General features: G+C 34.7%; 1 protein-coding gene across 1 annotated transcript in view; it reads left to right on the top strand.

Annotated features, from left to right (window-relative positions):
• Window positions 1-13,505, top strand: part of LOC109108283 (latent-transforming growth factor beta-binding protein 4-like) — a 70,265-nt gene that overhangs the window by 54,645 nt on the left and 2,115 nt on the right. Inside the window, 14 exon segments of the mRNA XM_042774706.1 lie at window positions 437-556; window positions 1,951-2,076; window positions 2,157-2,282; window positions 3,429-3,551; window positions 4,764-4,895; window positions 4,964-5,089; window positions 6,386-6,529; window positions 7,523-7,768; window positions 8,738-8,809; window positions 8,889-9,017; window positions 9,103-9,246; window positions 11,752-11,904; window positions 12,790-13,069; window positions 13,144-13,370. Coding sequence (XP_042630640.1) covers window positions 437-556; window positions 1,951-2,076; window positions 2,157-2,282; window positions 3,429-3,551; window positions 4,764-4,895; window positions 4,964-5,089; window positions 6,386-6,529; window positions 7,523-7,768; window positions 8,738-8,809; window positions 8,889-9,017; window positions 9,103-9,246; window positions 11,752-11,904; window positions 12,790-13,069; window positions 13,144-13,370 — 2,148 coding nt within the window.

The raw sequence follows: 13,505 nt of genomic DNA, 5'->3' as shown, positions 1-13,505 counted from the left end.
TCACAATTTTTAATCAATCTTATGTCTGTAGCACATTTGAAGTTGACCACAGTGCTTTACATTAAATGACCACACAGACGCATAATAAAGAATTGTTAGATATGAAGTCACATGTTTTTTCTCTCTGGAAAAGGGCTTTAATAGCTTTGATGTTGTTGTTGGTGCTTCTGTAAGTGATTTCAGAAACTTTTCTAACTTTAACCACATGCCTTCTCCAAAAGACAAGTCACATTTATATAACGAACTCATATCCATTCAAAGCAGCTTAAATGCATGTTTCGGTGTTTGAAATCTTGAATGAGCAAAATGTTTCAAATGGATTGGTCTTCTGACTCTTTTGTTGTTGTTGTTTGTTATTTCACAGAGACAGTTGTGTATGGGAGACTGGTCCATTAAGGGGTTTTGAATGTGCACTGTCTGTCCTGTGTGTTTTCAGATGTAGATGAATGCAGTCAAAACCCCACGCGCTGCACTAATGGCCAGTGCATGAACACTCCCGGCGGCTTCAGGTGTGTGTGTGATCTGGGCTTCAGTCTACAGGACGGCACATGCACGGGTGAGAGAGCACTACAACCTAAAACCTACAAAAAATGTTATTTGAAGTTAAATAAACGTTAACTGAAATAAAATCTTAAAAATGCAAATGCATTATTTTATTTGAGTTTTTTGTGAATGCCCATTTCGAATTTTCAATATTTTTTTTTTTTTTACTTGGTAAACTAAACTAAATAAAGTAAAACTAATAAATAAAGAATAATGACAACTATATACATAAAAAATAATATTAATAAAAATTACAAAAACACTTTAACACTTTGGTTAAACTTTAACCAAAGTGAAACGAAAACAGAAAATCTAAAATAAATTTAAATTCAAAATATTAACGAAAACTAGTATATGAATGACACTAAAACAACAGTGCTTGAAATAAAATAAATGAAAAATAAAATAAAATTAATAAAACTAAAACTTTACAAAAATGTTAACCAAAATTAAACTGAAAAAAAAACATAAAACTAAAATCAAATTCAAAATATTAACAAAAACTATGATTGCATATCAATGATACTGAAATAATACAATTTCTCATGCTCTGTTAGTGTAATTTGAAGAACTAAAGTAATAAAAACTAATAAATAAATTAAAGCAATATAGACATATGTAAAAATAATTAAAAAAAACACATTAAAATTACTACAACTTTAACCAAAATTAAAGTGAAAGCAGAAAATAGTTTTAAAAAAATGTAATTCAAAATATTAACCAAAACTATAACAGTATATTAATGATTAACTATTAAATTGATTACTAAAATAACAAAAAAATATATATATATTTGATGATACATTTCATGTTTCATGGTATTTATAAAAACATTTATTTATTTGACATTTCAGCATTTGTGCATGACTTATTTTTAAACATATTTATTAATTTTACACACACAAATAAATATTTATTAAAAAAAAACATTTAACATACAAGTATGTATTTACATACAATTTCATTACTTTATTTTAAAAAAAAGAATACAGTATATTAAATAATTCATAAATAATAAAAAAAAAAAAAAAAAAATTTCAAGGAACAATTTCACGACGTATTTATTTATTGACACATTTCTTGATTTATTAATTCATGGACATATTACACATTTCTTGATTTATTAATTCATGGACATATTTATTAGTTTAATTTATTTACTGACACTTTAAATTAAACATTCATGTATAACTATGGCACTCAGAATCCTCCACAGGCACTTTACACTGATGTCTTAAAGGCACAGTACAGCATTAATCAGCCTGTTTGATTCAAAGGGTCAGAGAGAGGGCGTAAAATGCTCATGAAAACTAAATCTTGACTATTTTTGGTGCAAAAGCTTGACTGACATAATAAAGAAGCGTCAAGGCAGAAGATAAATTGATGTCACTGTTGTTTTCCCTTCAGACATCGATGAATGTGCGAGTCCTCACATGTGTGGGCCGCAGAGCGTGTGTGTGAACACGGACGGCTCGTTCCACTGCGACTGCTCGCCGGGATACAGAGCGTCCGGACCGCGGCGTCTGTGCCGAGGTCAGACACACATTGCCTTCACGCTTTAGACTCTCTCACTATGTGTGAGTTTGTTTTTAACACACTTCTGTCTGGCTCAGACATCAACGAGTGTCTGGAAGGAGATTTCTGCTTCCCGAGCGGAGAGTGTGTGAACACGGACGGATCGTTTAAGTGTGTTTGCGCGCAGGGCTACAAGAGCACCGCTAACGGGACGTCCTGCCAAGGTATGACACCAGACGTGATGCACAGCCAACATCAAGCTGCCGTTTCTCTCTAAACGTGATTGGTGTTTTTCTCAGGAACCTTGGATTTAGATTTGGACCTTGTCATTAGGGAGTAGTTTCAATCTCTCCGATGTGAAATATTCTTTAATTATTGGATTGAATGATTCTGTTCACATAACTGCATTAGTCAAACATCTGGAGTAAACATGACTCCTTTCAACACGTCCACCACACACCCTATGAGATCAAATCAAGATGCAGGATAATTGCGCAGAATTCGATAAAGGGAAACATCTGCACTTTCACACTCATATACTGTAAGCAACCTGTAATCGGAAATCATTTTTATAAGTACCGAATAATTTAGTCATTGAAATTTATATTGTAAGTGCACATACTTACAATGTAAATATTTAGTTTTCTTTCTGTAATTATTAAAAATGTAAACTATTTATTTTATTGACACATTTCATGATTTTTAAATATATGTATTTATTTTAATGGCATTTTAATATTTTTTAATTTTTTGACACAATTTATATTAATTATTTGTTTACTGACATTTATTTATTCATTTATTTATTTGCATTTTATGAACAGTTTTAATTTATTTATTTTTATAAATATTTATATCATTATTTATTTATTTACTGACATTTATATGTATTTTTTATTTTATTTTTTATTTATTAGAACCTTTTAATCAAAAATGTATTTATTATGGCACTCAGAATCCTCCACAGGCATTTTACACTGATATCTTAAAGGCACAGTACGACAAAAATCAGCCTGTTTGATTCAGAGGGTCAGAGAGAGGGCATAAAATGCTCATGAGTGGAAATAGGTGGGAAATAAAGGACGTGTTTTTGCACACTTTTTGCCAACCATAGAGCAACTTTCAGTAATTTGACTAATTTGACTTAATGCGCAGTCATCTGGTCTTCCTGTTCCTGTGAATTCTGCTTGATCTGAATCATGCAGAACACTAATGTTGTGAGACTGAACATTACTGATGGCTTCTGCGTGGGATGATCTCATGCATGTGTGTGTGTGTGTGTGTGTGTGTGTTTGTGTGTGGTGTGTGGTGTGTGTGTGTGTGTGTGTGTGTGTGTGTGTGTGTGTGTGTGTGTGTGTGTGTGTTTCCAGATGTGGACGAGTGTGTTCAGGAGGGAGTTTGTCAGGACGGCCGCTGCTCCAATACTGAAGGATCGTTCCTGTGCCACTGCCAAACCGGCTTCACCACCAACCCAGAGAAAACAATCTGCCTGGGTAACACACACACACACACACACAAACACACACACACTCACACACACAAACACACACACACTCACACTTACTCACTCACTCACTCACACACACACACGCACACTCACACACACACACACACACACACACACACCAAATGTTACTTGTATCACAACATTTTTTATTGAACATTCAACCAATATGTTACAATTTCATACTGAGAAAAAAAAGTCTCAAAGCAGATATGAATTTCTTTGAATACAGTTCCAATCCTATTTCCATAACTGAACTGACAAGGAATGATATCCAGTAAAGCTACTCTCAGATTATGTACAGCTTTAAAAATCAAGTAAAATTAATTTAATTTCTGGTTATTTGGTTATCACTTTTGTGGCCTGGCTTATATTTCTCATGACTCAGTTTTCTTTCACAATTACATTATTTTCAACAGCAACTGCTATTTTTAACAATGACAGTATTTGCAACAGCAACTGCTAAAATAAATAAATAAATAAATAAATAAATAAATAAAAAAAATACAAATTGTGGCTAGAAAAAACTAAAAACAAAATACAACATCATTCTTATTAAACAAAATAAATCAAACAAATTACTAAAATGTGGATGTTTAAGTGGAATATTTTGTAATGTATCACCTGAATGTATTTTAGATTTAGTCTTATGTGAAGTCGAAATTTTTATATAATAATTAAAAATGATGCTGACCTTGTGTTTGCCATTTAAATAGCCCCAATCCTAACATGGCATTAAAAATAAAACAGGCAAAATGTGGCCATAAAAAATATTTAAATTAAATAAAAAAAGATATGGCCATGATTTTAAATTAAATTAAACTAGGGATTTAACTAAATTATTTTACTAACTTAAAACCAGGGAATGAAATAATAAAATGCATGTATCAAATTAATAAACAGTAGAATTTCTTTGATTTTTTTTATCACATATTTATTTCTTATTGAGTGGAAACTAAAGTCAGAGCAGATTAAACTTTTCCGCACTCTTTAAAAAAAGATAAATTCATTACAGAGACACAATAAAAAAGTTTGAAATTAGAATTATTGTTTTTATCTTTTTCTCTTAGTTTTATGCTTTATTTGTGCTTAAAATGTGACCTAAATAGCAGAGGCTCCCATCTGGTGAGTAAACTGTAGCTGCGTCACACTCGCTGCTTCATGCATGCATGAGTGTGTGTGTGTGTGTGTGTGTCTGCAGATGTGAACGAGTGTCTGGACTCCGAGCGACCGGTGTGTGGATCCCAGCGCTGTGAGAACACCATCGGCTCGTTCAGCTGCGTGGCGTCCTGCGAGCCCGGATACCACATCACCGCCTCCGGAGAGTGTGTGGGTGAGTCTGACACACACACACACACACACACACACACGTGCAGAATGACAGCCGGGTCTCTCTCGCAGACATTAACGAGTGCGCTAACGAGACGGTGTGCGGACATCACGCCTTCTGCCAGAATCTGATCGGCACGTATCAGTGTCTGTGTGACCGGGGCTACGAGTCCACCGGCGACGGACAGATGTGTGTGGGTGAGTCCATGAAAACAAGTGACCTTCAGCATGCTTTAAAAAAGAGGTGTCATTACAGAAATGATGTACTTGATTCTTACACTTGTAATATTTCAAGACACTTAACTGCATGGTATTTACAATTAAATGAAAATGTATTATAGTTCAAAATTATATTAAATTCATTTAAAAGAGTTTTTGACCCACTTAAGTAGGATCTTTATATGTGGGCTAATTTCATTTTGTAGGTACACATTTGTAATGCAACTGCAATTTAGTACGTTTAAAATAAATTCACTTTAAATTTAATATCTAACACACTAGAGTTAAAATTATAATCAAGCACATTACATGTGCTTTAGTATGTTATTCAACACATCAAAATAAGTGCACTTAAAACACAATAAAATATAGTGCACTTAAAAGCCTTATATGAATGTACTTTAAAGTTAAACTTTTAATTTGACTTTTTTTTTTTACTTTAAGGATTTAAAATGTACTTTAAAGAAACTTTTAATTTGACATTGTTACAAAGTTGACTTTTTAAAAGGCTGCTTAAGTGGCCATATATCTATTTTTCTGTTCTTTTCCATGTTATTTGTGGGGTTTAGTATTAAAATATATATATAATAAATAAAACAAGGGAACAAGTTAGTAAAACATAACCACAAATCAATAAATAGTGGGGAATATTTATTAATTTGTGGCCACAATATCTTTTTTTTTCTCCATATGTCGTGTGAAAATAAAATAAAATAAAATAAAATAAAATAAAATAAAATAAAATAAAATAAAATAAAATAAAATAAAATAAAATAATGTGCCCACAATTTATTTAAAATGAGGGAACAAATTAATTAAAAAATTGTTACTAATTAAAAATGGTGGGGATTATTTCTTAATTTGTCTTCCATATGTTGTGTATAAAAACAAATAAAACATTTAATTTAATTAAATTAATGAGGGAACAAATTATTACAACGTGCTCACAATTTAATTCAAATAATGTTTTACATTTTTTAAACATTTTTAAATTATATATATATATTATTATTATTTTTTTTTTTTTTTTAAGAATGTATTTAGGTGTGCTAAGATACAAAGTCATGAAGGTGTCTCTCTTTAAGTTCACTTAAGTGGCCTTTTATTTAATTAATATATTATCTATAAGTACAGTATTATTTTAAGAAAATATACTTTTAAGATTTGGGTTAGGTTCGGCACTGCAAGCGCACATTCAGTACAATTAAGCACACTTCTTTTTCACAAGAGAAAGTTAGGTTTATTCTTAGAAAGTCTGTGTCTCTTTCTGCGCAGACATAAACGAGTGTGAGACGATGCAGGGTGTGTGTGGCTCCGCACGCTGCTGGAACGTCGAGGGCTCTTTCACGTGTGAGTGTGAGAACGGACAGGAGGAATTTGACCCGCTCGCAGGCCAGTGTGTGAGCAGAGAGAGAGCAGGTAACACACACACACACACACACACACACACACACACACACGCACACACCCACTCTAATGGACCTCCAGAGGGAGCATAATAACTCTGTTACAGTGCTGCCCCCTACTGGTAATACTACAACTACTGCTTATAATGATGATGATGGAAAATAATAATAGTATTAATAAGTTTACTTTATATTGCTGAGATAAATGTGCTTTATATAACATAAACATGTGCATACCAAACAATATATTAACAAACACAATGCCTTTGTTCCAAAAACAAGTCAGCTGATTGATGCCTACATAGGTAGCAGCCTTCTAAGTGACTCATGTCACACTCTACATAGGCAGCAATTCTGTGTCATACCAGTAACAATCCTCATGCAGATACCGGATAAATAATCTACTTTCATTTAAACTATGTTAAGCGATACCTTTTTTTTTTTTTTTTTAATTGAAAGAATAATATCCCTTGGGGAAAAAATATATAAGTACATTTAAAAAGAGTACTTATTATGGAAATAATGTAATTTAAAAGAATGTACTTAAGTGTGAACTAATTTTTAAATTTTGAATATAAATTAAAAAAAAAAAAAAATATTACATTTATATTAAATACAATTAACATAAATAAAAAATACAAACAGTTGAACTTAATAACAAAACACTTAAGTAGGACATCTTTATATGTCAATTCATAATTACTTCTGTTACTTTTAAAAGTGTACGTCTTTAAAGCATGGCAAAATATTATTTGAACATAATGATTACAAGTATACTTTAAAGCACAGTGTTTTTGACATCATTACAAAGTGAACTTTAAAGTCTACTTAAGTGTGTTAAGAAACAGTCATGAAAGTGTTTCTCTTTAAGTCACTTAAGTGGCCTTTTATTTAAGTAATATTATATTATCTGTAATTGCAGGTTTGTTTGTTTTTTATGCTAATAACCAACTATTTAATAGTGAGAATTTGTCCCTAAAATGAAGTGTTACCGTGTGTGGATTAGCTGCAGGTCAGTCGGGGCCGTCTGGTGGAGCCTCCTCTTCCTCAGCTGGCCACGGTTCGTCTGGATCGACCGGCTCTCTGCCGCAGGCTCGGCCTGGAGAAACCAGAGAGTGTTACTACGGCGTATCTGAGCCGCACTCCTGCAAGATGTTGGCGCAAAACACCACGCTGCAGGAGTGCTGCTGTACAGCGGGACAGGGCTGGGGCCTCATGTGCCAGTATGACGTCTGTCCCGAGACGGGAACAGGTGAACAAACACACAGAAACACTGAAGGAATGCTGCATCCTTGGGAAAAAGAAGTGCATTTTAGAATACTTTTAAGTACTTATTATGGAAATTATATACTTTGAATCATTCGCATTTAAGTACATAATTTTAGTGTTATTTTAGTGTCATTGAAATACTAATTTAGCTTTTATCAATATTTTGAATGTTTTTATTAATTTTTTTTTATTTTATTTTAGTTGATTTAATTTAGTAAATTTTTTTTGTTTTAAAAATATTATGTGTTTTTGTAATTTTTGTATTGTCTATTTAGTTTCTAATAACTTTTATTTCAGCTGTAGTTTTAGTTTTTTTAGTTCATCATAGACTAAATAAAAAATTATAAATGCTGCCTTGGCAACTAGCCAAATTTTATTTCTTTTTTTCTAGTTCTGTTTAATTTATCTAACGTTCATTTTATTTTAAGTACCTATATATATATATAATTAATTTCAGTTTCAGATTTACTTTTAGTTAACTATAATACTACGCATAATAATAAATTGAATATAATGTTATGGAAACATAACTTAGACAAGTTATTTAATAAAAATGTAATAGTTTAAATTTATATTAAATACAATTAGCTGAACTTAAGAGTGTGTTTTTGACCCACTTAAGTAGGACTTCATAATTCTATTTTTTTTTTATTTTAATTAAAATATATTTTAATGTAACTTCTATTTACTTCTAAGTTCATCTAATTTAATGGATCTACACATTATGTTGCAGTTTATTACATTTAAAATGCGTTAATTTTAAGTACTTTACATGTGTTAGTAAGTGTCTCTAAGTGTACTTCAGTTTCTTTAATATCATGTTGTCTGCAAGTACAGTTTTAAAATATACTTTTAAGATTTGAAGTACATTACAAGAGCACATTCAAGTGCACTTCTTTTCCACCTGCATGAGTTTCTCACTTTTCCATCTCATCAATATCTCTCCGTTCAGCGGAATTCCAGTCGTTGTGTCCCAGCGGGAGAGGGTACGTCACCACGGAAACGGGAGCGTTCAGCTACAAGGGTAAAACTCACACACGGACAGACTCTAGTAGTCTCTAGTAGTTGCTGTTTCTGATCTGAGTGTGTTGGCCTCCGGACAGATGTGGATGAGTGTAAGCTGTTTGATCCGGAGGTGTGTAAAGGCGGCGTGTGTGTCAACAACATTCCCGGCTATGCCTGTTACTGTCCCAGCGGATTCTACTACGACACGGATCTGCTGGAGTGCATCGGTCAGCCTTCAAATCACTAGAGCCGGCTGGGATAGAGATCAGCTCGGCAGACAGTGATGTGTTTGTCTCTCTGTCTCTCCTGTAGATAATAATGAATGTGAGAGTGAGGAGACCTGCACCGGCGGTCAGTGTGTAAATACACTGGGAACGTTTTACTGTACATGTGAGCCTCCTCTAGTGCTGGACGACACACAGCGCAACTGTGTCAATGCCAGCAGCCTCGCTGAGGGTGAGACATGCACAGATTCACTCAGACTACAACATCAACTGTTCTGCCACTGGTTTTGATAACATTTAGTATCCACCAATATTTCATGTGGGGCAATTCTATATTTAAAAAAAAAATGTCCCTATGGTAATGTAATTATATTTGATTATTAATGTGTATGTGTGTGTGTGTGTGTGTGTTTGAATAGTTTTTAAAATTTTAATTATAAATAGTTTATTTTTATTTATAAATATTTTCCCTATGATAATGGTATTATAATTGATTTTACTACTATACATTTTAAGATATTTTTATATGTTATGTCAAGTGTATCATTTTAAATTGATAATTTATTTTAATTTAAATAAATTTATATCCCTATGATAATTAAATTGTATTTTATTTTACTTCTATAAATGTTTTTATTACATCATTACATGTTAAGCATTTCATTTTAAATTTTTTATTTTTTTATTATATATATATATATATATATATATATATATATATATTTGTTCCTACGATAGTGGAATTATACTTTATTTTACTGCTATTTAAAGATATTTAAATTTATTTAAAAAAATATATACAGGTCCTTCTCAAAAAATTAGCATATTGTGAAAAAGTTCATTATTTTCCATAATGTAATGATATAAAAAGATTAAACTTTCATATATTTTAGATTCAGATTGCACACCAACTGAAATATTTCAGTCTTTTATTGTTTTAATACTGATGATTTTGGCATACAGCTCATGAAAACCCAAAAATTCCTATCTCAAAAAATTAGCATATTTCATCCGACCAATAAAAGAAAAGTGTTTTTAAATACAAAAAAAGTCAACCTTCAAATAAAGAGTATGTTCAGTTATGCACTCATACTTGGTCGGGAATCCTTTTGCAGAAATGACTGCTTCAATGCGGCGTGGCATGGAGGCAATCAGCCTGTGGCACTGCTGAGGTGTTATGGAGGCCCAGGATGCTTCGATAGCGGCCTTAAAGCTCATCCAGGAGTGTTGGGAGTCCTGCGTCTCTCAACTTTCTCTTCACAATATCCAACAGATTCTCTATGGGGTTCAGGTCAGGAGAGTTGGCAGGCCAAAGATTGAGCACAGTAATACCATGGTCAGAAAAACCATTTACCAGTGGTTTTGGCACTGTGAGCAGGTGCCAGGTCGTGCTGAAAAACGAAATCTTCATCTCCATAAAGCTTTTCAGCAGATGGAAGCATGAAGTGCTCCAAAATCTCCTGATAGCTAGCTGCATTGACCCAGCACCTGATAAAACACAGTGGACCAACACCAGCAGCTGACATGGCACCCAGACCATCACTGACTGTGGTACTGACACTGGACTTCAGGCATTTTGGCATTTCCTTCTCCCAGTCTTCCTCCTTGTTCACACTGAACTCTGGGCACCTTGATTTCCGAATGACATGCAAAATTTGCTTTCATCCGAAAAAAATAAATTTGGACCACTGAACAAAAGTACTTTGTCCAGTGCTGCTTGTCTGTAGCCCAGGTCAGGCGCTTCTGCCGCTGTTTTCTGGTTCAAAAAGCACACGCCTGTGCACTGGTGGCTCTGGATGTTTCTACTCCAGAATCATCCACTGCTTCCGCAACTGTCCCCCAAGGTCTGGAATCGGGCTTAGGTCCTTCTTCCACAATGTCCCCTCAAGGTGTGGATCGTCCGGTCACCTCTTCTCGTTGTTGTGGGCGTTTTTTTGCCACACTTTTTCCTTCCCACAGACTTCCCACTGAGGGGCCTTGATACAGCACTCTGGGAACAGCCTATTCGTTTCAGAAATGTCCTTTCTGTGTCTACCCTCTCGCTTGAGGGTGTCAATGATGGCCTTCTGGACAGCATTCAGACCTCGGCAGTCTTACCCATGATTGCGGTTTTGAGTAATGAACCAGGCTGGGAGTTTTTGAAAAGCCTCAGGAATCTTTTGCAGGTGTTTAGAGTTTAATTTTAGTTGATTCAGATGATTAGGTTAATAGCTCGTTTAGAGAACCTTTGGTCATGATATGCTAATTTTTTGAGATAGGAATTTTCTCGCGGGTTTTCATGAGCTGTATGCCAAAATCATCAGTATTAAAACAATAAAAGACCTGAAAAAAAAAAAAAAAAAAAAAATTAAAAGTTCATAAAGACCCCAAAAAATAAAACCATTATTATTATTACTCATCAAATAATGAATAGATTTCATTTAGGCTTTTATTCACACGTTCATCAACACACATATATACTGTAGAGCTCATCAAAAATGGTCATACTGTACTTGTGTGACATGCAATAATAAACCTATTGTGGAGGATTGTTTAAAAAATATCTTAGTGTTTTGAAGATAAATGAAACTCTTATGGGTTTGGAACGACATGAAGGTGAGTGAATGATGACAGAATTTCCATTTTTTGGTGAACTGTCCCTTTAAGAATGGAAAAAAAAGTTGCCAGATGTGTAAAATGACAACTTTAGGACCTTTTTAAAGCTTGTTTGTTGGCTGTCTGTCTATGTTTTTCTCAGATGAGAACTTAAATTTCTGTTGGCGTCACGTCACAGCGAGTCTAGTGTGTCAGAGCCCTTTGTTAGGAGCTCAGCTGACCTTCACTGAGTGCTGCTGTTTGTATGGTGAGGCCTGGGGTCTGCAGTGTGCCCTGTGCCCCCGCAGAGATGAAGGTACACACACACACACACACACAACACAGTGCACAAGGAAGAGTGACAATGCACCCCAATTCACATATTTATGCACTATTGTTGTTTTGTACTATGAATAGCACGAGTAGTGTGTTCACACTGAAAATAACATGTTAAGCATTAAATCCCCAAATGACACACTTAATTAACTATAAATAAATAAATAAAATCAAACCAAACAAAAAACACTGTGAAAGCAGTGTGCTTTAATGTACTAAATGTGCACTTGTAGTGTACTTCAAATCTCAAAAGTATGCTATTAAAAACTCTACTTGCAGATAAAATATTATTGAAATAAAAGACCACTTAAGTGACTTAAACTGAGACACTTTCATGACTATTTCTTAACACACTTAAGTAGCCTTTTAAAAAGTGTGCTTTGTAATAATGTCAAATGAAAAGTTTTACTTTAAAGTACATCATGTTTTAATATTATGTTGTGGTGCTTTAAAAAAGTACACTTATTCTGATGTGTTGACTAACATGCTAAATCACACGTAAAGTACTGGGATACTGTATATTTTTAACTGTACTGTGTTAATTGAGATTACATTTAAAGTTAAGTACTAAATTACAACTCCATACCATTCAGCAGTAACATTAACCGTATTTCAAAGACAATACAAGTAATTATGAAATTACTGTACATATAAAGAAGTACTGAACTCCTGCTTAAGTGTGTCTTGTTGCTAGTAGACGCGTGACAAATGAAAACAATGTGTTCTAAAATCAGCTCAAAATATCAAACATGTCTGATCCTCCAACTGGATGGAATCAAAGTCTGTGACCATCATACACTTTCTATGAAATCTGTCAGCTTCACTCTTTAACTCGTTTTAATTTGTCTGTCTGACTCCTGATTAGAGGCCTATGAGGCTCTGTGTAATGAGTTCGGTCCTCCTCCATACTCTCCTCGTTACTACGAGCGCTTTGGCGCTGGGCTCCTGCCTGGAAGAGGAGGATACAGTCCTCCGTACAGCCCCCCAGAGTACCCCGAACCCCTGCCGGGACGCCCCGACTACATGCCACCTGATTATGATTACTACAGTCCTGTGGGAGCGGGTGGACGCCGGTCAGGGCTGAGAGGCAGAACGCCCGGCTCATACGGGCTCCCAGACGCCCCCTACAGGCAGCCGGCCACAGGGTGAGTTGGTCATTTGAACCATACACTACTAATAATAACCAGCTTGTGTGTGACTGCGCTCAACTCATTTCCAGTGGAAGTCGTTACTATGAGGAGGATGATTATGAAACCGCACCCGGCCCTCCTTTCGGCATCCCGGATCCTCAGGCGCGACCCCTGCCGCCCCGGCTTCCACTCAGCTTGGCCCCGCTTCCGGAAAACTCCCCGTACAGCGAGGCCGAGGAGGAGGAGTCATGGAGAGCCCCGCCCCCATTCCCAATGTTTCCCGAGAGACGGGAGGGACCACGACGAGTCCACGAGCGTGAGTATTAGAATAAAACTTACTAAACCAGTCCAAAGTGGTTTACTGGTCTGGTTGCTAGTTTTAGATTATAACTCACAGAAGTTGTTTTCACTGCATACATGTACTGAACAGAACTTCTGCGCCTCTGATTGG

Source organism: Cyprinus carpio, chromosome A18, assembly GCF_018340385.1.
Source record: "Cyprinus carpio isolate SPL01 chromosome A18, ASM1834038v1, whole genome shotgun sequence".
Taxonomy (NCBI): Eukaryota; Metazoa; Chordata; class Actinopteri; order Cypriniformes; family Cyprinidae; genus Cyprinus; species Cyprinus carpio.
The sequence above is the reverse complement of the archived record's forward strand: the minus strand, read 5'-3'. Positions and strand labels throughout refer to the sequence as shown.